This window comes from Salvelinus alpinus, chromosome 29, assembly GCF_045679555.1.
Source record: "Salvelinus alpinus chromosome 29, SLU_Salpinus.1, whole genome shotgun sequence".
Lineage (NCBI taxonomy): Eukaryota > Metazoa > Chordata > Actinopteri > Salmoniformes > Salmonidae > Salvelinus > Salvelinus alpinus.
In genome coordinates this window covers 32,761,550-32,788,657 of record NC_092114.1, presented here as the reverse complement: position 1 = coordinate 32,788,657, position 27,108 = coordinate 32,761,550, and the positions used below count along the sequence as shown (strand labels likewise).

Genomic DNA, 27,108 nt, shown 5'->3' with positions numbered 1-27,108 from the left:
CAACTCCCCACTATAACTGTTCCTCTGTCTGGAGATACAACTCACCACTATAACTGTTCCTCTGTCTGGAGATACAACTCACCACTATAACTGTTCCTCTGTCTGGAGATACAACTCACCACTATAACTGTTCCTCTGTCTGGAGATACAACTCACCACTATACCTGTTCCTCTGTCTGGAGATACAACTCACCACTATAACTGTTCCTCTGTCTGGAGATACAACTCACCACTATAACTGTTCCTCTGGAGATACAACTCACCACTATAACTGTTCCTCTGTCTGGAGATACAACTCACCACTATAACTGTTCCTCGGTCTGGAGATACAACTCACCACTATAACTGTTCCTCTGTCTGGAGATACAACTCCCCACTATAACTGTTCCTCTGTCTGGAGATACAACTCCCCACTATAACTGTTCCTCTGTCTGGAGATACAACTCACCACTATACCTGTTCCTCTGTCTGGAGATACAACTCACCACTATACCTGTTCCTCTGTCTGGAGATACAACTCCCCACTATAACTGTTCCTCTGTCTGGAGATACAACTCACCACTATAACTGTTCCTCTGTCTGGAGATACAACTCACCACTATAACTGTTCCTCTGTCTGGAGATACAACTCACCACTATAACTGTTCCTCTGTCTGGAGATACAACTCACCACTATACCTGTTCCTCTGTCTGGAGATACAACTCACCACTATAACTGTTCCTCTGTCTGGAGATACAACTCACCACTATAACTGTTCCTCTGGAGATACAACTCACCACTATAACTGTTCCTCTGTCTGGAGATACAACTCACCACTATAACTGTTCCTCGGTCTGGAGATACAACTCACCACTATAACTGTTCCTCTGGAGATACAACTCACCACTATAACTGTTCCTCTGTCTGGAGATACAACTCACCACTATAACTGTTCCTCGGTCTGGAGATACAACTCACCACTATAACTGTTCCTCTGTCTGGAGATACAACTCACCACTATACCTGTTCCTCTGTCTGGAGATACAACTCCCCACTATAACGGTTCCTCTGTCTGGAGATACAACTCCCCACTATAACTGTTCCTCTGTCTGGAGATACAACTCACCACTATAACTGTTCCTCTGTCTGGAGATACAACTCACCACTATACCTGTTCCTCTGTCTGGAGATACAACTCCCCACTATAACTGTTCCTCTGGAGATACAACTCACCACTATAACTGTTCCTCTGTCTGGAGATACAACTCACCACTATAACTGTTCCTCTGTCTGGAGATACAACTCACCACTATAACTGTTCCTCTGTCTGGAGATACAACTCACCACTATAACTGTTCCTCTGGAGATACAACTCACCACTATACCTGTTCCTCTGTCTGGAGATACAACTCCCCACTATAACTGTTCCTCTGTTTGGAGATACAACTCACCACTATAACTGTTCCTCTGTCTGGAGATACAACTCACCACTATAACTGTTCCTCTGTCTGGAGATACAACTCACCACTATAACTGTTCCTCTGGAGATACAACTCACCACTATACCTGTTCCTCTGTCTGGAGATACAACTCCCCACTATAACTGTTCCTCTGTCTGGAGATACAACTCACCACTATAACTGTTCCTCTGTCTGGAGATACAACTCCCCACTATAACTGTTCCTCTGGAGATACAACTCACCACTATAACTGTTCCTCTGTCTGGAGATACAACTCACCACTATAACTGTTCCTCTGTCTGGAGATACAACTCACCACTATAACTGTTCCTCTGTCTGGAGATACAACTCACCACTATAACTGTTCCTCTGGAGATACAACTCACCACTATACCTGTTCCTCTGTCTGGAGATACAACTCACCACTATAACTGTTTCTCTGGAGATACAACTCACCACTATAACTGTTCCTCTGTTTGGAGATACAACTCACCACTATAACTGTTCCTCTGTCTGGAGATACAACTCACCACTATAACTGTTCCTCTGTCTGGAGATACAACTCACCACTATAACTGTTCCTCTGGAGATACAACTCACCACTATACCTGTTCCTCTGTCTGGAGATACAACTCCCCACTATAACTGTTCCTCTGTCTGGAGATACAACTCCCCACTATAACTGTTCCTCTGTCTGGAGATACAACTCACCACTATAACTGTTCCTCTGTCTGGAGATACAACTCCCCACTATAACTGTTCCTCTGTCTGGAGATACAACTCCCCACTATAACTGTTCCTCTGTCTGGAGATACAACTCACCACTATAACTGTTCCTCTGTCTGGAGATACAACTCCCCACTATAACTGTTCCTCTGTCTGGAGATACAACTCCCCACTATAACTGTTCCTCTGTCTGGAGATACAACTCCCCACTATAACTGTTCCTCTGTCTGGAGATACAACTCCCCACTATAACTGTTCCTCTGTTTGGAGATACAACTCACCACTATAACTGTTCCTCTGTCTGGAGATACAACTCACCACTATAACTGTTCCTCTGTCTGGAGATACAACTCACCACTATAACTGTTCCTCTGGAGATACAACTCACCACTATAACTGTTCCTCTGTTTGGAGATACAACTCACCACTATAACTGTTCCTCTGTCTGGAGATACAACTCACCACTATAACTGTTCCTCTGTCTGGAGATACAACTCACCACTATAACTGTTCCTCTGGAGATACACATTTTTACATTTACATTTTAGTCATTTAGCAGACGCTCTTATCCAGAGCGACTTACAGTAGAGTGCATACATTTTATTACATTTTTACATACTGAGACAAGGATATCCCTACCGGCCAAGAGCAGACGCTCTTATCCAGAGCGACTTACAGTAGAGTGCATACATTTTATTACATATTTATTTTATATTTTTATTTTTATTATTATTTTTTATTTTTTTACATACTGAGACAAGGATATCCCTACCGGCCAAACCCTCCCTACCGGCCAAACCCTCCCTAACCCGGACGACGCTATGCCAATTGTGCGTCGCCCCACGGATCTCCCGGTTGCGGCCGGCTGCGACAGAGCCTGGGCGCGAACCCAGCCCAGCCTGGGCGCGAACCCAGAGACTCTGGTGGCGCAGCTAGCACTGCGATGCAGTGCCCTAGACCACTGCGCCACCCGGGAGATACACCTCACCACTATAACTGTTCCTCTGTCTGGAGATACAACTCACCACTATAACTGTTCCTCTGTCACATCCTTAGAATATGACCCTACCTCACACAGGAAGTGGCGCAGACACTATTCCAGACACTTGTCCTTTCCCATCCGGACTACTGCAACTCGCTGTTGGCTGGGCTCCCCGATTGTGCCATCAAACACCTGATACTTATCCAGAATCCTGCAGCCCGTCTGGTGTTCAACCTTCTCAAGTTCTCTCATGTCACCCCACTCCTCTGCACACTCCATTGGCTTCCAGTCGAAGCTCGCATCCACTACAAGACCATGGTGCTAACCTACGGAACAGCAAGAGGAACTGCCCCTCCCTACCTTCAGGCTATGCTCAAACCCTACACCCCACTCTGTTCTGCCACCTCAGGTCTCTTGGCCCACCCCTACGCTTAGCCCAGTCTATGCTCCTCTCTGTCCTGGCACCCCAATGGTGGAACCAGCTTCCCCGTGAATCTATGACAACAGAAACTGAGAAATGCTGGGCTGGGGGGAATGAAATGGGGAGTTGGGGGTGTAGGCTCACCTCTTTTTGTTTCTCTTATCTATTTTATTATTACAAAATCCTGTGTGATCAATATGATAATTTGTCTTTATGCCTACGGATACATGTGGTATAAACTAAGTGTGTAAATTGACATGACTATTGCACCTGTAACCCCCCCAACAAAAAAAGGACAAAGCAAATAAAAACATGGTAAAAAAAAATAAATACATCAGGCTGCCGGCCATGTCACCTTTTTACATTTTAAATTTTAAATTTTAATTTGAGTGTATTTTTTGTCAATTTTGACAAGCCCACCAAATTCAAAAATTGTCCACCCCATCTGGTATTTGCCAGAATTGCCAGATGACCAATCCACCCCTGCAGCTACAGTATGTGAAACAGCATGACATATTGTTTTGCAATACCTCAATAGTCATCCTTTGAGAAGACTATGGTTAGAATTTATAGGGAAATATCTTTTAGAGTGATCTGGGATCATGTGAAAAGGGAACAGGCTAACTGTAAAATAAACAATTTTCATTGCATTTGTTTATACACTGACTATACAAAACATTAAGAACATCTGCTCTTTCCATGACATCGACTGACCAGGTGAAAGCTATGATCGCTTATTGATTTCACTTGTTAAATCCACTTCAATCAGTGTAGATGAAGGGGAGGAGTCAGGTTAAAGAAGTATTTTTATTGAGACAGGGATTGTGTATGTGTGCCATTCAGAGGGTGAATGAGCAAGTCAAAATATTTAGGTGCCTTTGAACGGGGTATGGTAGTAGGTGCCAGGTGCACGGTTTGTGTCAATAACTGCAACGCTGCTACAGTTGGTTTTTCCACAATTGTGGCGGTTCTGGGGGCAAACGGGGGAGGGGGTGCAACTCAATATTAGGAAGGTTTTCTTAATGTTTGGTGTCAACAATTTATTTTGTTTTGTTTTACCACAAGAGATTAATTGCAAACAACAAAAATAAACAAAAATAACAACAAAAATAAATACTTTTGAGCCAGTTCTGAGACGTATAAAGAAATATAATATAAGTCAACAAAAATATGTAAATATACGGAATAGTGTGCCTCAGGAGGAAGATGATGTAAAGTATGCAGGCCCATTAGTCAGCCCATGGGTGTGTCTAAAATGGCACCCTATTCCATATAGTGCACTACTTTTGACTGACCAGCTGAATCCAGGTGAAAGCTATGATCCCTTATTGATGTCCTGTTAAATCCACTTCAATCAGTGTAAATGAAGGGGAGGAGGCAGGTTAAAGAAGTACTTTTATGTCTTGATATAATTGAGACATAGATTGTGTATGTGTGCCATTCAGTGGGTGAATGAGCAAGACAAAATATTGAAGTGCCTTTGAACGCGGTGTGGTAGTAGGTACCAGGCGCACCGAATTTAGTCTGTCAAGAACGGCAATGCTGCTGGGTTTTTCACACTCAACAGTTTCCGTGTGTATCAAGAATGGGCTCATCCAGCCAAATTCACACATCTGTGGGAAGCATTGGAGTCATCCCTGTGGAATGCTTTCGACACCTTGTAGAGTCCATACCCCGACGTATTGAAACTGTTTTGAGGGAAACTCAATGTTAGGTTGTTCCTAATGTTTTGTACACTCAGTGTATTTTGTTTGCTCATTCACTGTGTAATTGGTATAAATCAATCTCTCAACAACTAAACATATCACGCCAACAGCCATGAAATACTGTCCTGTTTTTCATGCCCATACATTATTCACACCCCTTTACTTTTTCCACATTTTGTTGCGTTACAGACTGAATTTAAAATGGATTAAATTGAGATTTTGTGTCACTGATTTACACACAATACCCCATAAGTCAAAGTGGAAATTTGTGTTTCGAACATTTGAGAAATTAATTATAAAAAATCAATGCTGAAATGTCTTGAGTCATTAAGTATTCAACCCCTTTGTTATGGCAATCCTAAAGAAGTTCAGAAGTACAAATGTCCTTAACAAATTGCATAATAAGTTGCATGTACTCATTCCGTGTTCAATTATAGTGGTTAACATTATTTTTGAATGACTGTACCCCACACATACAATTATCTGCAAGGTCCCTTAATCCAGTAATGAATTTCAAGCACAGATTCAACCACACAGACCCGGGAGGTTGTTCAATGCCTCACAAAGAAGCGCACCGATTGGGAGATGTGTAAAAAATAAAAAAGCAAATGCTGAATATCCCTTTGAGCATGGTGAAGTTATTAATTTGGCTTTGGATGCTGTATCAATACACCCAGTCACTACAAAGATACAGGCGTCCTTCCTAACTCAGTTGCCGGAGAGGAAGGAAACCGCTCATTGATTTCACTATGAGGCCAATGGTGATTTTAAATCAGCTACAGAGTTTAATGGTTGTGATACGAGAAAACTGAGGATGGATCAACATTGTAGTTATGCCACTAACCTAAATTACAGAGTGAAAAGAAGGTATAATAAAAAATGATCCAAAACATGCGTCCTGTTTGCAACAAGGCACTAAGGTAATACTGCAAAGAAATGTGGCAAAGAAATGTATTTTTGTCCTGAATACAAAGTGTTATGTTTGGGGCAGATCCAACACAACACATCACTGAGTATCACTCTTCAAATGTTCAAGCGTGGTGGTGGCTGCATGTTATGGGTATGCTTGTCTAGGGAGTTTTTTTGGATCTTCCTGAGTGGCCTAGCTACAGTTTTGACTTGAATTGGCTTGTGGCCTATGGCAAGACCTGACAATTGCTGTCTAGCAATGATCAACAATCTACTTGACAGTGCTTGAAGAATTTTTAAAAGAATAATGGACAAATATTGTACAATCCAGGTGTGCAAAGCTCTTAGAGACTTACCCCAAAAGACACAGCTGTAGTCGTCGCTAAAAGTACTACTGCAAAGTACTAACACGGGTGTGAATACTTATGTAAATTAGATATTTCTGTATTGCATTGTTAACAAATGTGCAACAATTTACAAAAACATGTTTTCAATTTGTCATTATGGGGTATTGTGTGTAGATCAGTGAGAAAAAAGAAAAAAAAAAAAAAGAAAAAAAAATTCTGTCTGTAACACAACAAAATGTGAAACAAGTCAAGGGTATGAATACTTTCTGAAGTCACTGTACGTGCACCCCATCATAAATATTTGCGTAATCACCCAACGCCATTAGAAAGGTGTTAATTTCCAGTTTAGGCTGTGTTTCTGTCTCTACTCTCTCCCCTGTGTTTCTATGTCTCTGTGTGTCTCTGTGTGTATCTCTGTCTCTTTGTGTCGGTCTCTCCTCTCTCGTACATTTTTCTGTGTACCTCTGTGTCTCTCCTCTGTGCCTCTGTGTATGTGTCTCTCTTCTCCTTTGTGTTTCTGTGTCTCTACTCTCCTCTGTCTGTCTCTGTGTTTCTACTCTCCTCTGTGTCTCTCTGTGTGTCTGTGTTTCTCTGTGTTTCTCCTCTCCTCTGTGTCTCACTGTGTGTATGTGTCTCTGTGTGCCGGTCTCTTCTATCCTCTGTGTCTCTCTGTGTGTCTGTGTCTCTGTGTCTCTGCGTCTCTGTCTCTTTGTGTCTGTCTCTCCTCTCTCCTGTCTGTCTCTGTGTGTCTCTGTGTCTCTCCTCTCCTCTGTGTCTCTCTGTGTGTCTGTGTCTCTGTGTTTCTCCTCTCCTCTGTGTCTCACTGTGTGTATGTGTCTCTGTGTGCCGGTCTCTTCTATCCTCTGTGTCTCTCTGTGTGTCTGTGTCTCTGTGTCTCTGCGTCTCTGTCTCTTTGTGTCTGTCTCTCCTCTCTCCTGTCTGTCTCTGTGTGTCTCTGTGTCTCTCCTCTCCTCTGTGTCTCTCTGTGTGTCTGTGTCTCTGTGTTTCTCCTCTCCTCTGTGTCTCACTGTGTGTATGTGTCTCTGTGTGCCGGTCTCTTCTATCCTCTGTGTCTCTCTGTGTGTCTGTGTCTCTGTGTCTCTGCGTCTCTGTCTCTTTGTGTCTGTCTCTCCTCTCTCCTGTCTGTCTCTGTGTGTCTCTGTGTCTCTCCTCTCCTCTGTGTCTCTCTGTGTGTCTCTCTGTGTGTCTGGGTCTCTCCGCTCCTCAGCAATGGCAGTAGTGATTTATTCTTCTGCTGTTGGCTCTGTCTGTCCTGCTGTCTTCAGCAGAATCGCTGCATGCTGGCTTTTCTCTGAACACACCTCTCCTCTCGTCTCACAGCGCAATACACACATACATACATACACACACACCTCCTCTCCTCCTCTCCAGCACAGTGCAGGCTAGCAGTACAGTAATGCATTCAGGAAATGATGAAAAGATGTTAGATGTTGGTCCGCCCTACCCCCCTGGGTAGCTGTGATTAATCATAGATTCGTTCCTACTGGTTGGTGTCCTCTGACTTTTAATCATCACAGAACCCTTCATCTCTCCACCTGCTTTCTCCATCCCCTGCCAACTCTAAGATGTGCAGTTGAAAATGCTGTGGTTTTGGTTATAGTTGCTGTTAGGATGACCACTCTGCACCACGGCTCCTCTGTCAGCCCTGAACTACGACTGTGAGAGGGGTGTGTAGGCCTACTCTACACTCTTAGAAAAATAGTTTCCAAAGGGGTTCTTAAGCTGTCCACATAGGATAACCCTTTTTGGTTCCATGTAGAACTATTTTGGCTTCCATTGTAGAACCCTCTATGGAAAGGGTTCTACATGGAACCCAAAAGGGTTCTACCTGGAACTGAAAGGGTTTTACCTGGAACCAAAAAGGGTTCTTCAAAGGGTTCTCCTATGGGGACAGCCGAAGAACCTTTTTAGATTCTAGAGAACACCTTTTTTTCTAAGAGTGTAGTGTGGTCCTAGTGTGTGTGTGTGTGTGTGTGTAACCATAATCAAAGCAAAGTGGTTCTTGCCAACACATGATTAAGAAGAGACTGTTCAGCTCTCATGTGGGCCGTCACTATCGGTGCCAGGCAGTACAGTCCCCTTCTAGTCCCCATCCAGGGAAAGTAAGGGACCCACACCGCAGCAGTTCTGGACTGGGTTCAGATTACTGCTATTGTTGGGGGAAATGGATTAGAGATATTAAAAGCAGTAAATGACCACAGGCCCCAGTCAGACTATGGATGCTTCCCATTACATCCTATTCCCTTTATAGTGCACTACTTTCTAGTCAAAGGTAGTGCACTATAAAGGGAAGATGGGTGCCATTTGGGATGCAGACCAGTGTTTACTTATTCCAAACACCCATTGAAGAAAGACTGATATGTCTAGTAAAACAGAATGGCGAACACAGCAATCTGGCTGATTCTACCAGGCTAGTACTGTACTGTGAAATGTGGGTTAGAGGCTTTCGTTTGCATGAGTAAATATAAAGACAGGGTGGTGTTTAATGTCCAGATTAAGTTTATCTCTGACATTTAGAGGCATTAAACAGATCAGATCCAAGGCAAATATATTTGATCTGTCTGTAAATAACTAGGCTTTAAAAAAGCACCAAATCAACAGCATCCCACAGCACAGCACCAAAACAGCATGTGATATGCTGCCTGCCTGACTGACTGTCATGCCTCCTGTTATTTGTCTTAATAAAATGAGAAATTTTACAGAACGAAAAAACGTAAAACTAAAAACATTAAACGTCAATGTAATTTTCTCATGCTCAACCGTTGTTTACATTACAGGATGTGTTCCACCCTGAATATAACAGGTGCAAACTTTCCCACCTGTTCACACTCAGACGGATGTAAACCTGGCTATTTGTCAACATAATGGACTTTCAGATACCTTTGGCACCTTTTATGTAGCCTCAGCATCTGTAGACATCACCCTGTGTACAAAAGTAATGAGTAGAATTTAACTGGTGTTAGCATATATGCAGGCCTGGATACGAGCACAGTAGTGAAACTGACAATATACAGCCATATGGCCTGAGTTCACCTGAGTGCACTGCCTGCCACTGACCATGAAAATGACAGTTACTGACCAAGGCAATGACAGTTAATGACCATGGCAATGACAGTTAATGACCATGGCAATGACAGTTAATGACCATGGCAATGATAATTAATGACCATGGCAATGACAGTTAATGACCATGGCAATGGCAGTTAATGACCATGGCAAGGACAGTTAATGACCATGGCAATGACAGTTAATGACCATGGCAGTGACAGTTAATAACCATGGCAAGGACAGTTAATGACCATGGTAATGACAGTTAATGACCATGGCAGTGACAGTTAATGACCATGGCAATGACAGTTAATGACCATGGCAGTGACAGTTAATGACCATGGCAATGACAGTTAATGACCATGGCAGTGACAGTTAATGACCATGGCAATGACAGTTAAGGACCATGGCAAGGACAGTTAATGACCATGGCAAGTACAGTTAATAACCATGGCAAGGACAGTTAATGACCATGGTAATGACAGTTAATGACAATGGCAACGACAGTTACTGACTAAGGCAATGAGAGTTAATGACCATGACAATGACAGTTAATGACCATGGCAATGGCAGTTACTGACCATGGCAAGGACAGTTAATGACCATGGCAATGGCAGTTAATGACCATGGCAAGGACAGTTAATGACCATGGCAAGGACAGTTAATGACCATGGCAGGGACAGTTAAGGACCATGGCAGGGACAGTTAATGACCATGGCAATGGCAGTTAATGACCATGACAACGACAGTTACTGACCAATGCAATGACAGTTACTGACCATGGCAAGGACAGCTCCTGACCATGGGAATGACAGTTACTGACCAAGGCAAGGACAGTTACTGACCATGGCAAGGACAGTTACTGACCATGGGAATGACCGTTACTGACCATGGCAATGACAGTTAATGACCATGGCAACGATAGTTACTGAGTAAGGCAATGACAGTTAATGACCATGGCAATGGCAGTTAATGACCATGGCAAGGACAGTTAATGGCCATTGCAACGACAGTTAATGACCATGGCAAGTACAGTTAATGACCATGGCAATGACAGTTACTGACCATGGCAACGACAGTTACTGAGTAAGGCAATGACAGTTAATGACCATGGCAATGGCAGTTAATGACCATGGCAAGGACAGTTAACAACCATGGCAAGGACAGTTAATGACCATGGCAAGTACAGTTAATGACCATGGCAATGACAGTTAATGACCATGGCAACGATAGTTACTGAGTAAGGCAATGACAGTTAATGACCATGGCAATGGCAGTTAATGACCATGGCAAGGACAGTTAACGACCATGGCAAGGATAGTTAATGACCATGGCAAGGACAGTTAATGGCCATTGCAACGACAGTTAATGACCATGGCAAGTACAGTTAATGACCATGGCAATGACAGTTACTGACCATGGCAACGACAGTTACTGAGTAAGGCAATGACAGTTAATGACCATGGCAATGGCAGTTAATGACCATGGCAAGGACAGTTAACGACCATTTTCAAGGATAGTTAATGACCATGGCAAGGACAGTTAATGGCCATTGCAACGACAGTTAATGACCATGGCAAGTACAGTTAATGACCATGGCAATGACAGTTACTGACCATGGCAACGACAGTTACTGAGTAAGGCAATGGCAGTTAATGACCATGGCAAGGACAGTTAACAACCATGGCAAGGACAGTTAATGACCATTGCAATGACAGTTAATGACCATGGCAAGGACAGTTAATGACCATGGCAAGGACAGTTAATGACCATGGCAGTGACAGTTAATGACCATGGCAAGGACAGTTTATGACCATGGCAATGACAGTTAATGACCATTGCAACGACAGTTAATGACCATGGCAAGTACAGTTAATGACCATGGCAATGACAGTTACTGACCATGGCAAGGACAGTTAATGACCATGGCAAGGACAGTTAATGACCATGGCAAGGACAGTTAATGACCATTGCAATGACAGTTAATGACCATGGCAAGGACAGTTAATGACCATGACAAGGACAGTTAATGGCCATGGCAAGGACAGTTAATGACCATGGCAATGACAGTTAACGGCCATGGCAAGGACAGTTAATGACCATGGCAAGGACAGTTAATGACCATGGCAGTGACAGTTAATGACCATGGCAAGGACAGTTTATGACCATGGCAATGACAGTTAATGACCATGGCAATGACAGTTACTGTTTTGAGAGAATAACAGGCAGGAGACAGGCAGTTTTTTTGTCTATCCTGTCCACTAATTAATGACCCATAGAGATGTAGGAGACAGCTGTATAACTCACCGTTAAACGGAGAGAGAGATGGTGAGCAGAAGAGAACAAGCTCTGTACTCTGTACCCTCTATCTCCCTATCTACCTGCTTTATCTCTCTCTCCCTGCACACTCTCTCTCTTTGCTCTCTCTCTCTTTGCTCTCTCTCTTTGCTCTCTTTTTTCTATCTCTCTCTCTCTCTCTCTCTGCTCTCATTCTCTCTCTCTTTCTCTCTCTCTCTCTTTGCTCTCTTTCTCTCTCTCTCTCTTTGCTCTCTTTCTCTCTCTCTCTGCTCTCGTTCTCTCTCTCTCTCTCTCTCTCTCTCTCTCTCTCTCTCTCTCTCTCTCTCTTTGCTCTCTTTCCTCTCTCTCTCTTTGCTCTCTTTCCTCTCTCTCTCTTTGCTCTCTTTCCTCTCTGCTCTCATTCTCTCTCTTCCCTCTCTCTCTCGCTTTGCTCTTTCTCTCTCTTTTCTCTCTCCCTCCTCTCTTTTTTTGTGTCCATCTACTCTCTCTGTTTTGGTCTTTGCATGACCTTAAACATTGTCACTCAACATTCAACAGCTATATGAAAATAGCAAGGGCACTATGTGACTTTTGCAGAGCATTTAAACAGGGATGACATTGACATATAAAGGCAAACTGTGGTATTGTATAAAACTTGATATGTTGAAAAGATGATGTACTATTTGAACGTGAGCTGTCAAATGCTGAGCCTCCTCATTTCACATAATGCTGTTATAATTGTTTGGATTATGTTTGTTAGTTGTCAAAGGCAGAAAGAATGCAGTCAGAGTGCAGTATAACTGCATCCAAAATAACACAGTTTTTTCCCCCAGTGCAGTTATATTGCAGTTATTCTGCAATTACTGCGTCCAAAATATCAGTCGACTGTAGTTACTGCACTTTTACTTCAATTTCAAGACTGCAAAGTTTTTTGTAAGGTAAAAAAGTATTATATTTGACCCTATGGGCCCTGGTCAGAAGTAGTGCACTACAGTGGGGAGAACAAGTATTTGATACACTGCCGATTTTGCAGGTTGTCCTACTTACAAAGCATGTAGAGGTCTGTCATTTTTATCATAGGTACACTTCAACTGTGAGAGACGGAATCTAAAACAAAAATCCAGAAAATCACATTGTATGATTTTTAAGTAATTCGTTTGCATTTTATTGCATGACATAAGTATTTGATACATCAGAAAAGCAGAACTTAATATTTGGTACAGAAACCTTTGTTTGCAATTACAGAGATCATACGTTTCCTGTAGTTCTTGACCAGGTTTGCAGACACTGCAGCAGGGATTTTGGCCCACTCCTCCATACAGACCTTCTCCAGATCCTTCAGGTTTCGGGGCTGTCGCTGGGCAATACGGACTTTCAGCTCCCTCCAAAGATTTTCTATTGGGTTCAGGTCTGGAGACTGGCTAGGCCACTCCAGGACCTTGAGATGCTTCTTACGGAGCCACTCCTTAGTTGCCCTGGCTGTGTGTTTCGGGTCGTTGTCATGCTGGAAGACGCAGCCACGACCCATCTTCAATGCTCTTACTGAGGGAAGGAGGTTGTTGGCCAAGATCTCGCGATACATGGCCCCATCCATCCTCCCCTCAATACGGTGCAGTCGTCCTGTCCCTTTTGCAGAAAAGCATCCCCAAAGAATGATGTTTCCACCTCCATGCTTCACGGTTGGGATGGTGTTCTTGGGGTTGTACTCATCCTTCTTCTTCCTCCAAACACGGCGAGTGGAGTTTGAACCAAAAAGCTCTAGTTTTGTCTCATCAGACCACATGACCTTCTCCCATTCCTCCTCTGGATCATCCAGATGGTCATTGGCAAACTTCAGACGGGCCTGGACATGCGCTGGCTTGAGCAGGGGGACCTTGCGTGCGCTGCAGGATTTTAATCCATGACGGCGTAGTGTGTTACTAATGGTTTTCTTTGAGACTGTGGTCCCAGCTCTCTTCAGGTCATTGACCAGGTCCTGCCGTGTAGTTCTGGGCTGATCCCTCACCTTCCTCATGATCATTGATGCCCCACGAGGTGAGGTCTTGCATGGAGCCCCAGACCGAGGGTGATTGACCGTCATCTTGAACTTCTTCCATTTTCTAATAATTTCGCCAACAGTTGTTGCCTTCTCACCAAGCTGCTTGCCTATTGTCCTGTAGCCCATCCCAGCCTTGTGCAGGTCTACAATTATATCCCTGATGTCCTTACACAGCTCTCTGGTCTTGGCCATTGTGGAGAGGTTGGAGTCTGTTTGATTGAGTGTGTGGACAGGTGTCTTTTATACAGGTAACGAGTTCAAACAGGTGCAGTTAATACAGGTAATGAGTGGAGAACAGGAGGGCTTCTTAAAGAAAAACTAACAGGTCTGTGAGAGCCGGAATTCTTACTGGTTGGTAGGTGATCAAATACTTCTGTCATGCAATAAAATGCAAATTAATTACTTAAAAATCATACAATGTGATTTTCTGGATTTTTGTTTTAGATTCCGTCTCTCACAGTTGAAGTGTACCTATGATAAAAATGACAGACCTCTACATGCTTTGTAAGTAGGAAAACCTGCAAAATCGGCAGTGTATCAAATACTTGTTCTCCCCACTGTATATATGGAATAGAGTGCCATTTGGGATGCACCCCTGCTACTAGGAAGATAGTTCTCATGTCAACAATTCTTGTTTAAATTTAATCAAAAGCAGACTGTTGGAGCCACCATTTGATTGACATACAAATGTTTTTGTCTTTATCTCATCAGCACAGATACTCATTGAGCTTCTCTGCTTGTGTTTCTGTTTTAGTTTAACTTTGTGGGCAAACTGCTGGGTCCACGCGGGAACTCACTAAAGAGACTACAGGAAGACACGCTCACTAAGATGTCCATTCTGGGGAAAGGATCAATGAGAGACAAAGAGAAGGTAACAGCCAAGTCATTCTCTCCCTCTCTCTAACAGTCAAACATTTCTATCTCTCCCTCTCTATCTAGAAAAAAGACAAGCCCCCTCCCCTTCTCTCCTTCTCTTTCTCTCTATCTGATAACAGCCCAATCCCATTCCCTCTCTCTACGTCTCTGTAACGGCCAAGTCCCCTCTCTCGCGCTCCCTCTGTCTCTCTATCTCTCTGTTGTTTGTGTCAGGTAAATTGAGGCAGACACCCCCAGTGGAAAGGCATCAATAACCAGCTGAGTTATTGAGGATGTGTTCTGTCTCGTTGTGTCTGTGGCAGTCTTTCTCCGTCAGTCAGTTTGTCATCATGGGTGATATGTGACATCGATGATCTTCAGTACCACACAGCAACGTTCTGTTAGATTGTTGTGATCGATTCTCTCTGACGGCACAACTCTGGAACACCTGCTAAACAGATCTGTCATGGGAATGTGCTGACCTCAGCAGACTCAGCAAGCTTCCACACGCACACGCGCACGCGCACACGCACACGCACTCTCTCACACACACACACACACACACACACACACACACACACACACACACACACACACACACACACACACACACACACACACACACACACACACACACACACACACACACACACACACACACACACACACACACACACACACACACACACACACACACACACACACGCAGCTTGGCATGCTTCACACACCTCCTCCACTATCTTACCAGGGAGATTTGTGATCAATGATTGACAGCTTGCTCCAGATCCTTCATGCACCTTACTTTTCAGACAAGTCATGCGTCCTGAAAAGCTCCTGTGGTGCTGTTTGCTTCAGAGTTTGTTTTGCAGTGAGAGGCCTGTATTATGCACGCCGTTTTCTAGGATGAAGAGGTGCAATTCTAATTGTATGGATACAGCTGTGTTCTTATAGCCACCTCCCTGCAAGCCAGTTGGAGGTGGGTTAAAGCTCAGCCTCAGTGTATGCCTTATTGCAATGCATAGAACTCTCATAGAATTCCTCCAATATTTGGCCAAGATTGTCATGGTCAGTCACACAGAGGAGTATCAATGAAAGGATCAAAGGAAGGACACCACTGCAACAGGCTGCATCAGGCTTCTCCCTTCTCCTCTTCTGCTTCTGAGTGCTGATGGCACCCCTGACATCCCAGCATTGTCGCCATAGACTCTTATAGCCAATAAGATATAGAAGCATTCAGAGTCTCTGTGCTGAAGTTGCTTTATTGTACATTCCTTGGGTGGGGTGATGTTTAGGGAGGCGTATGCTTCTGGGTTCAAGGTTAGTGTTATGGAAACAAAGGCTAGTGGAGCTTAAAATGGATGATGAAATTACATCTAGTTGTTGACTTGGGGTTCCTTGTCCTCTGTCAGACCTCTCAGTCTGTAAGAAGTCATCACAATACACGGCATCCATGTTGTTGCTGTCGTCTCATCCTCCTGTCATTCAGGATGCATAGCAAGGCATCATCTGCATCAACTAACAGCCCACAAACATGTCATTCTCTGAGCCAAACTTTCTTTCCTATGTAGTTCCTATGGACTCGCACGCTGTTGTCTCAGGCTTTGTGCTTCTTTGTGACTGTTTTTGGGAAGAGAATGGCTGTTTGATAACCAGATTTACAGTGAGGAACATAAACAGATTCTCTATGAGGAATATCAACAAGAGAGGAGATGCTTGGAGGAGATAGAGGAGGTGACAGCTGTAATCTCCTGCCATGGGCTGCTGGGCACCTATAGGAAGACTGTGTGTGTGTGTGTGTGTGTGTGTGTGTGTGTGTGTGTGTGTGTGTGTGTGTGTGTGTGTGTGTGTGTGTGTGTGTGTGTGTGTGTGTGTGTGTGTGTGTGTGTGTGTGTGTGTGTGTGTGTGTGTGTGTGTGTGTGTGTGTGTGTGTGTGTAATTAATGTCTCTTATCCGAGCTATGTGAGGGGCCACACACACACACACACACACACACACACACACACACACACACACACACACACACACACACACACACACACACACACACACACACACACACACACACACACACACACACACACACACACACACACACACACACACACACACACACACACACACACACACACACACACACACACACACACACACACACACACACACACACACACACTCACACACTGGCAGCTCCATCAGTAGAGGTACTCCAGACAGTATACACAGAGGAGCCTCTTCCTCGTAAAACACAGATTTATGAGAGAAATTTGCATCTCATTAACATACCACAGGCTCTCTTAAAACCTGGTTATTTATAATTAAATGACATCGCATCAGAGGCTCTGCCTTGCATGGTGCTTCTAGAGGAGGAAAGTGTGTGTGAGTGTGAGTATGTCTGTGTGTGCGTGAGTGTGTGTGTGTGTGTGTGTGTGTGTGTGTGTGTGTGTGTGTGTGTGTGTGTGTGTGTGTGTGTGTGTGTGTGTGTGTGTGTGTGTGTGTGTGTGTGTGTGTGTGTGTGTGTGTGTGTGTGTGTGTGTGTGTGTTGCATGATTCCAGTGGAGAAGGAAGTTCTCAGTAGCTAGCAGAGTAGAGGAACATCACTAGAGAAGAGCAGGGTTTTGTTCAGATGAGGAAACTGGGGTGTCTATAAACCTCATATTGTTGTCTGTGCTGTAGTTTTACTTAGGGTTTGGCCCTTCAATTAACATACTGGCCTGTTTCTGTCTGGATGAGATAGCCCATTGGGATCTATGTTGGCCTATATCACCTATTTACACCATACTGTAGTATGTATTACATGTAGTATGTATTACATGTACAGTAAACAATGCTGCACTCCTTTGTGGCATTAGAGGTCTAATCAATATTGTGGTTGTCAAACAATAAAAAATGTAAAGTTAATCACAGGATTTGCTGTGTTTAATCGAATTTGCTCAAATTGAGCTATAATTTAAGATTTATTTATACAAAAAGCATACAATAATATTGATGTGTTGATTTTGTCCAAAGTAACGGTTAGTATAGTTGTTTTTAGCTATATACAGTATATTTATTTGGATGTTTACAGTGTATTTTGAATGCTTTCAGACAATGCGATTCATCACAATTTAAAAAATGTGTGCACTTAAATTCGAGTTAACTGATTAACTCTGACAGTCCTAATTAAATTCAATAATCCAGCCAAACAGATTAGCTGGATCAGTCTTGCTGATCCTGTGTGGATGATATAAACTGTGAGGAGTAACTGAGGTGACATTATAATAGACCGAGTTATAACACTTTGTGACAACTTCTGGTGTAAAGAGGGCTTTATTAATATACTTAATGGATTTTTGTTCCACCAGGAGGAAGAACTACGGAAGAGCGGAGAGGCCAAATATCAGCACCTGAACGAGGACCTCCATGTCCTCATAGAAGTGTTCGCTCCCCCTGCAGAGGCCTACAACAGGATGGGTCACGCACTGGAGGAGATCAAGAAGTTCCTCATACCAGTGCGTACTGACACCTACACACTCATTACTCTTACCCTGTTCTCTTACAACATATGAACAAAATAGAACAGCTAGCTAGTGATTTAACATTGGCTACTCTGCGTCTTTTGTCCAACATATGTCTAGACTATGTGCCTGTGTCCACACTGAACACCCAAATAGTACAGTTAAGCAATAAGGCCCGAGGAGGTGTGGTAAATGGCCAACATACCATGGCTTGTGGCTGTTCTTAGGCACGACGCAGCGAGGAGAGGCTGGATACTGCCCTTATTGCTATTTTAAACTGATTACCAACGTAATTAGAGCAGTAAAAATGAATGTTTTGTCATACCCATCGTATCCTTAAGCAATAAGGCACGAGGGGGTGTGGTATATGGCCAATATACCGCGGCTAAGGGCTGTCCTTAGGCACGACGCAACCCAACCTTAGCCACAAACTCCAGAGGTGCCTTATTGCTATTATAAACTGGTTACCAACATAATGATAACAGTAAAAAAAATGGTTTTGTCATACATGTGGTATACGGTCTCATATACTTCGGCTTTCAGCCGATCTGCATTCAGAGCTCGAACCACCCAGTTTATAATTAAGGTTATACCATAGTAATAAGTGGCAGAAGTCTAGTCTGGTCCAGTCCAGTCACAACCAGTCAGCCGGCTGAAGCAGCTGAATCAGTAACAGACTCTGGGTTGTCTGATTGGATGCACGCCCCTGTGAGGGAAGGCAAGTCATGGGGATAGCTGACTAAGCTGAATATCAGAGTAACATAGTCAGACAGGAAGCACTCAGCACAGCCTAACCCTCTCTGGAACTCCCATACATCACGCGTATTTACTCTTACTCCATGTATTATGGACGACTGATTTATCCCATGCTATTATGGAAGGATAGTAGGATCTCTACATCCCATGCTATTATGGAAGGATAGTAGGATCTCTCCATCCCATGCTATTATGGAAGGATAGTAGGATCTCTACATCCCATGCTATTATGGAAGGATAGTAGGATCTCTACATCCCATGCTATTATGGAAGGATAGTAGGATCTCTACATCCCATGCTATTATGGAAGGATAGTAGGATCTCTATATCCCATGCTATTATGGAAGGATAGTAGGATCTCTACATCCCATGCTATTATGGAAGGATAGTAGGATCTCTCAATCCCATGCTATTATGGAAGGATAGTAGGATCTCTCAATCCCATGCTATTATGGAAGGATAGTAGGATCTCTATATCCCATGCTATTATGGAAGGATAGTAGGATCTCTACATCCCATGCTATTATGGAAGGATAGTAGGATCTCTACATCCCATGCTATTATGGAAGGATAGTAGGATCTCTACATCCCATGCTATTATGGAAGGATAGTAGGATCTCTACATCCCATGCTATTATGGAAGGATAGTAGGATCTCTACATCCCATGCTATTATGGAAGGATAGTAGGATCTCTCAATCCCATGCTATTATGGAAGGATAGTAGGATCTCTATATCCCATGCTATTATGGAAGGATAGTAGGATCTCTATATCCCATGCTATTATGGAAGAATAGTAGGATCTCTACATCCCATGCTATTATGGAAGGATAGTAGGATCTCTACATCCCATGCTATTATGGAAGGATAGTAGGATCTCTCAATCCCATGCTATTATGGAAGGATAGTAGGATCTCTATATCCCATGCTATTATGGAAGGATAGTAGGATCTCTACATCCCATGCTATTATGGAAGGATAGTAGGATCTCTACATCCCATGCTATTATGGAAGAATAGTAGGATCTCTACATCCCATGCTATTATGGAAGGATAGTAGGATCTCTACATCCCATGCTATTATGGAAGGATAGTAGGATCTCTACATCCCATGCTATTATGGAAGGATAGTAGGATCTCTACATCCCATGCTATTATGGAAGGATAGTAGGATCTCTCAATCCCATGCTATTATGGAAGGATAGTAGGATCTCTATATCCCATGCTATTATGGAAGGATAGTAGGATCTCTACATCCCATGCTATTATGGAAGGATAGTAGGATCTCTACATCCCATGCTATTATGGAAGGATAGTAGGATCTCTACATCCCATGCTATTATGGAAGGATAGTAGGATCTCTACATCCCATGCTATTATGGAAGGATAGTAGGATCTCTACATCCCATGCTATTATGGAAGGATAGTAGGATCTCTACATCCCATGCTATTATGGAAGGATAGTAGGATCTCTACATCCCATGCTATTATGGAAGAATAGTAGGATCTCTACATCCCATGCTATTATGGAAGGATAGTAGGATCTCTACATCCCATGCTATTATGGAAGAATAGTAGGAACTCTACATCCCATGCTATTATGGAAGGACAGTAGGATCTCTACATCCCATGCTATTATGGAAGGATAGTAGGATCTCTCCATCCCATGCTATTATGGAAGGACAGTAGGATCTCTACATCCCATGCTATTATGGAAGGACAGTAGGATCTCTACATCCCATGCTATTATGGAAGAATAGTAGGATCTCTACATTCCATGCTATTATGGAAGGATAGTAGGAACTCTACATCCCATGCTATTATGGAAGAATAGTAGGAACTCTACATCCCATGCTATTATGGAAGGATAGTAGGATCTCTACATCCCATGCTATTATGTGTGATCTTTCCAGTCTCATTCTGAGCCATATTGATTTATTTCCGGTCATTAATTACGTCTTTTAATTTCCCTCACAAATACACAGTGATGTGTTGATACGGAGGAGACAGAAGACAATCGTCTCCATGGCAGTATGATTAAACGCTGATTTCCATATTAATTGCTACGTTCCATTGAGCAGCGAAGACGACTGTGTTCGACGATAAAGACACACACACACACACAGAGATGACTATGTGTGACGATAAAAAAACAAATGGGGTTCCTGGGTTTTATCAACGGGGGATCAGGAGTGTGTTGCTCTGCCTGAGGAGCAGCGGTCACGGCAACATCACACACACACACACACACACACACACACACACACACACACACACACACACACACACACACACACACACACACACACACACACACACACACACACACACACACACACACACACACACACACACACACACACACACACACACACTGTAAAGTACATTAATTAGATATTCCTACAGGGCTGTAACCCTGGAGATAAAGGACGTAATTTAATACGCTGTAATTAAAAGGGTGTGTGTGGGTGTGTGTGCAGGATTACAATGATGAGATCCGACAGGCGCAGCTGCAGGAGCTAACGTACCTGAATGGTGGCTCAGAGGATGCCAAGGTGCCAGCGGTGAGGGGCAAACTACCTGCAGCACGGGGTAGAGGGACACCTGCCCCAGGACCCATCAGGTACCTACTGCCAACCTGGGTGTGTGGGTGTGTGTGTGTGCATTCATTCATGTGTGTTGGTGTATGTATTCACTTTTGTGTTTGGTGTGGGGTAGGGGTTAGTGTGATGTTGATGAACACATGAAGCAATATCCTGATTTTCATAGACAGATACATAGACCCCATTCCAGAGATGCTATTCCAAATGGGAGAGTATTCTTAGACTAGGACTCATTCCCACAGCCTGAAATTCCTTCAATTCACTTATTACCATAACTAAAATGAATGACAAAATTACAGAGCATACATAAGTGTCTGCGTTTTAGTACATTCAATTCAAAACTCTGCTTTGTAATACCAATGGGGGGAAAATACACTATCCGGCCCAAACGATACACAATACAAAGTTGAGAACTATTGAAATTCGAATACATTTTTGTATGTAACTGTCCTGCTGTACTCTCTTTAAGATGTAACTCCCCAGAAAACGTCAAATAATACTCAAATAGTCATTTCCATTAGAATATGTCATAGCATGCGTGTTGCGTGGCTCTTAGACTCTCAAATGAAATGCAGAGTATGTTTGTTGCTTGTGCTTGTGAAAGCTTTCTCAATTAGATAAAGAGATGTTTGTGTTGCTCTGAGAGGGAATATAATTGGATCTATTTTAAATTAGACAGTAATTAGCATGTAGCATGCCTAATATGAGTGAGATAAGAAAAAAGACCTTTAGGCAGTGAGGTTTACAGTAAGTCAGATACATAAACCACATATTCACTAACAATAATGTGATTGTTTAATTCAGTATATGTCTGAATTGCATAGGTATCTTGGTGACAGTCTCTTGGTCCACTTAAGCCATAGGGCTGTGGTCAAAAACATTGCACTATATAGGGAATAGGGTGCCATTTGAGACGAATCCTACAATTGTACCCTGCTTGTCCTGTGGTAGGAGTCGAGGAGGTGTGCCCCCTCCCCACGCAGCCGTCCCCCGTGGAGCAGCACCGAGAGGGGCACCCCCCAGCCGGGTACCATCCGCCCGAGGGAGGGGCGTGCCAGCACCAAGAGCACGAGGGGCTCCCCTATCCACGGGGTACAGACCACCACCACCCGTAGCACAGGACACATATGGGGAATATGTGAGTATTTACACGATAAGAAGGACATGTGTTTTCATATATGTACGCTGGCACACGCACGGACGCACACACACATATACACACACATTGTGTCTGTATACAGGTGTCCCCTTGGTAATATCAAAACTGAGAGGGGATTTCACAGGTAGCTGTTATGGTATGCTAGTTTACCTGTCCGGTCTGGAGGGAGCCCTGTTGAAATATGAACATCTGGCAGAGACACTGTATATTAAACCCAGAGTCAGACCCCTTTGTACACATGCCAAGGAGGACTCCCTCCTTCCTTCTACCTCCCACCTTACTGTCACAGCAGGTCCTCAGGGACGCTGCACCAACCCAGCATATTTAGCAGAGAGGGGTAAGGTAGAATAGAAGGGGGAGGGGAGGAGCAGAGGAGGGGGAGGAGAGGATGAGAGGAGGAGAGTAGGTTGCCTCTGTTGGATGAGTTTCCTGCCAGACCATAGCTAACCACATCTGACAGGTTTATATGGAGGTCTGCAGTTAGAATGGGTGGAGGTCGTAGAGAACAAATGGTAGAGAGCCACGACTGAACCAGCTGCTTGACATCATTGTCACAGTGGTAAACAGGCTCCCCAGACGCACGCACGCACACACACACAAACACACAAACACACCTGGGGATCTGGGAGGGAGAGCACCTCAGACATCTGGCTGATGATCAATCTTCACCATATCGCTGTGAATTACAGACTGAATGAGCTCCACTACTCTCCGTCGTCTGAGAGGGCTGGTACTACACACACCTACTGTTTTGTTGTTGTTGTCATTGAGCGATGCTCACAAATAGACTCTAGTAGTTTTCTATGAAATGACTGCTGAGGAGGAGATGTATTTCTTTCTCATACTTCCTGTCTCATTCTTCCAGTTTTCACCTTGTCTACAGACAGTCTGGCTCAGCCCAAGGGCTTGAAGCCATGTTTTGTTTATCCAGCATGTTTTAGAGAAGTTAACATTACAATATATCACCTACTGCAGGGGTCTCTAATTACATTCAGCCACGGGCCGATTTTTTCTTGAGCGGATGGTTAGGGGGCCGGGAGATATTAATACATAATTTGTACACTGCAGACTGACCTCAAGAAGCCCAAGCAGATGTAGTATTTGACAGAATAATTTCAAACCTTGATTACATTGTGATACGATCACATATACCTCTCTGTGTATTAGGGATGTTTATCTCTCCTTACCAGCACAATATCTAGATACATGGGCTCCCACACGATACAGGAATGATACTTCTAGTTTAAAACGATTTGGTACGATATGATTAGTGGAACGAATCGATGAGATTCGGTTCAATGCGATATGATTCAATGCACTGACAGTTGTTGCATGAACACGTTCATTTTCCATTCTGAATGAATATCTGATGGTGGTGGAGCTCAGGTGCTGGATCTGTCTGAGCTGACTTCTCTGAGCTGAGTGGCACTGTGTGTGTGTGTGTGTGTGTGTGTGTGTGTGTGTGTGTGTGTGTGTGTGTGTGTGTGTGTGTGTGTGTGTGTGTGTGTGTGTGTGTGTGTGTGTGTGTGTTTGTGTGGTGAGGTGAGGTGAGGTGAGGTGAGGTGAGGTGAGGTGAGGTGAGGTGAGGTGAGCCATAGGGTAGACTAAGCATCTACCACTATCAGATTAGGGGGGGGGGCAATTTGTTTTTGTCCCCCCACTTTTTATCTGAAGTCCTCATTAACCACTGATTAACTTGTCATGTAGCAGATGAACATGTATTGAGCTAGTTATATGTCAATATTTATCTTTAGAAATTAGCTATTACATTCACAGCCAAGTGATATAACACAGCTTTGGATTTCAAAGCCGTCTCAAAAGCGAATGGTTTTGATTGTTTGTAATTTGAAGGACAAGAGCTGCTCTCTTCTCTCATTCTGACCAGTGCATCTGGCAAAAATGATTGCGGTTCTTTTTATGAAAGTACACCATGACCCTGTTAATGTAAAAATGACCAAATGACTGTTTAAAAAGCAGAACTACCAAAAATATTTAGCATATTGAATCTGCCAATCGAAAGCCCCAATCAGCAATTAAATGTGCAATCAGCAAGATGTGAGTTGTGTTCACTCAGGTAGCCTACACTACTTTGGTTGTCCCTCAATTAATAAAGCCTATGATTTATCATTGCGAAAGCCATTTTACAAACATCTGAATGCTGAAGGTGGCACGTAGATGTAGCCTACCAGTATTAGATCAAGGATAGGGTAGACCTGCCTCTCGTTGGCGCGAGCAGCTGCGTCTCCCACACTCTGCACACAGTTGTTATGACAATGTCATATGCAGTTACATGCATAAAGTTTGATAGGCTGAAGGACGAATCGATTCAGTCAGGAAAGATTATAGGTATTTTCTGAATGAGCCATAAAAAAAATATATGAGAAAAAAAACATTTTAATTGGTCTTCTTACCGATGCATGCTTCATTTGAAACGGTTTGGGGTCCCGCGGACCGACGCCCTCCGACCCTAAACATTTGAACTATTTATGCATGGGAATACTTGGTAACAGATTTCCCAAATTAAAATCACTTAGAAAAAAGGAAAATATTAAATGTACAGTTGAAGTCAGAAGTTTACATACACTTAGGTTGGAGTCGTTAAAACTCGTTTTTCAACCACTCCACAAATATCTTGTTAGCAAACTATCGTTTTGGCAAGTCGATTAGGACATCAACTTTGTGCAGGACACAAGTAATTTCCCCAACAATTGTTTACAGACAGATTATTTCACTTATAATTGTATCACAATTCCAGTGGGTCAGACGTTTACATACACTAAGTGCCTTTAAACAGCTTGGAAAATTCCAGAAAATTATGTCATGGCTTTAGAAGCTTCTGATAGGCTAATTGACATCATTTGAGTCAATAGGAGGTGTATCTGTGGATGTATTTCAAGGCCTACCTTCAAACTCAGTGCCTTTTTGCTTAACATTTTAAAAATATATATATTTCACCTTTATTTATTATTATTATTATTTCTCATTTACAACTGCGACCTGGCCAAGATAAAGCAATGCAGTGCGACACAAACAACAAACACAGAGTTACACATGGTATAAACAAACATGCAGTCAATAATACAATGGAAAAGGTCTATATGCAGTGTGTACAAATGAGGGAGGATAAGGGAGGTGAGGCAATAAATAGGCCATAGTTGTGAAATAATTACAATATAGCAATTAAACACTGGAGTGATAGATGTGCAGAAGATGAGTGTGCAAGTAGAGATAATGGAGTACAAAGGAGCAAAGTAAATAAAATAAATAACAGTATGGGGGATGAGGTAGTTGGATGGGCTATTTACAGATGGGCTATGTACAGGTGCAGTGAGCTGCTCTGACAGCTGGTGCTTAAAGTTAGTGAGGGAGATATGAGTCTCCAGCTTCAGACATCATGGGAAAATCAAAAGAAATCAGCCAAGACTTCAGAAGAAAATGTAGACCTCCACAAGTCTGGTTCATCCTTGGGAGCAATTTCCAAATGCCTGAAGGTACCACCTTCATCTGTACAAACAATAGTACGCAAGTATGAGACCACGCAGCCATCATACCGCTCAGGAAGGAGACGCGTTCTGTCTCTTAGAGATGAACGTACTTTGGTGCGAAAAGTGCAAATCAATCCCAGAACAACAGCAAAGGACCTTGTGAAGATGCTGGAGGAAACAGGTACAAAATAATCTATCTCCACAGTAAAACGAGTCCTATATCGACATAACCTGAAAGGCCGCTCAGCAAGGAAGAAGCCACTGCTCCAAAACCGCCATAAAAAAGCCAGACTACGGTTTGCAACTGCACATGGGAACAAAGATTGTACTTTTTGGAGAAATGTCCTCTGGTCTGATGAAACAAAAATAGAACTGTTTGGCCATAATGACCATCATTATGTTTGGACGAAAAAGGGGGAGGCTTGCAAACCGAAGAACACCATCCCAAGCGTGAAGCACGGGGGTGGCAGAATCATGTTGTGGGGGTGCTTTGCTGCAGGAGGGGCTGGTGCACTTCACAAAATAGATGGCATCATGAGGGGGGGAAATTATGTGGATATATTGAAGCAACATCTCAAGACATCAGTCAGGAAGTTAAAGCTTGGTCACAAATGGGTCTTCTAAATGGACAATGACCCCAAGCATACTTCCAAAGTTGTGGCAACATGGCTTAAGGACAACAAAGTCAAGGTATTGGAGTGGCCATCACAAAGCCCTGACCTCAATCCTATAGAATATTTGTGGGCAGAACTGAAAAAGCGTGTGTGAGCAAGGAGGCCTACAAACCTGACTCAGTTACACCAGCTCTGTCAGGAGGAATGGGCCAAAATTCACCCAACTTAT

The 27,108-nt window shown here is 43.3% G+C and overlaps 1 protein-coding gene across 2 annotated transcripts in view; it reads left to right on the top strand.

Annotated features, from left to right (window-relative positions):
• Nucleotides 1-27,108, top strand: part of LOC139558508 (KH domain-containing, RNA-binding, signal transduction-associated protein 3-like) — a 164,069-nt gene that overhangs the window by 87,917 nt on the left and 49,044 nt on the right. For both annotated transcript variants that reach the window (XM_071373671.1, XM_071373670.1), the window contains exons 3-6: nt 14,670-14,786; nt 18,112-18,258; nt 21,499-21,641; nt 22,573-22,759. In XM_071373671.1, the coding sequence (XP_071229772.1) occupies nt 14,670-14,786; nt 18,112-18,258; nt 21,499-21,641; nt 22,573-22,759 (594 nt within the window). The remainder of the gene's footprint in view (nt 1-14,669; nt 14,787-18,111; nt 18,259-21,498; nt 21,642-22,572; nt 22,760-27,108) is intronic.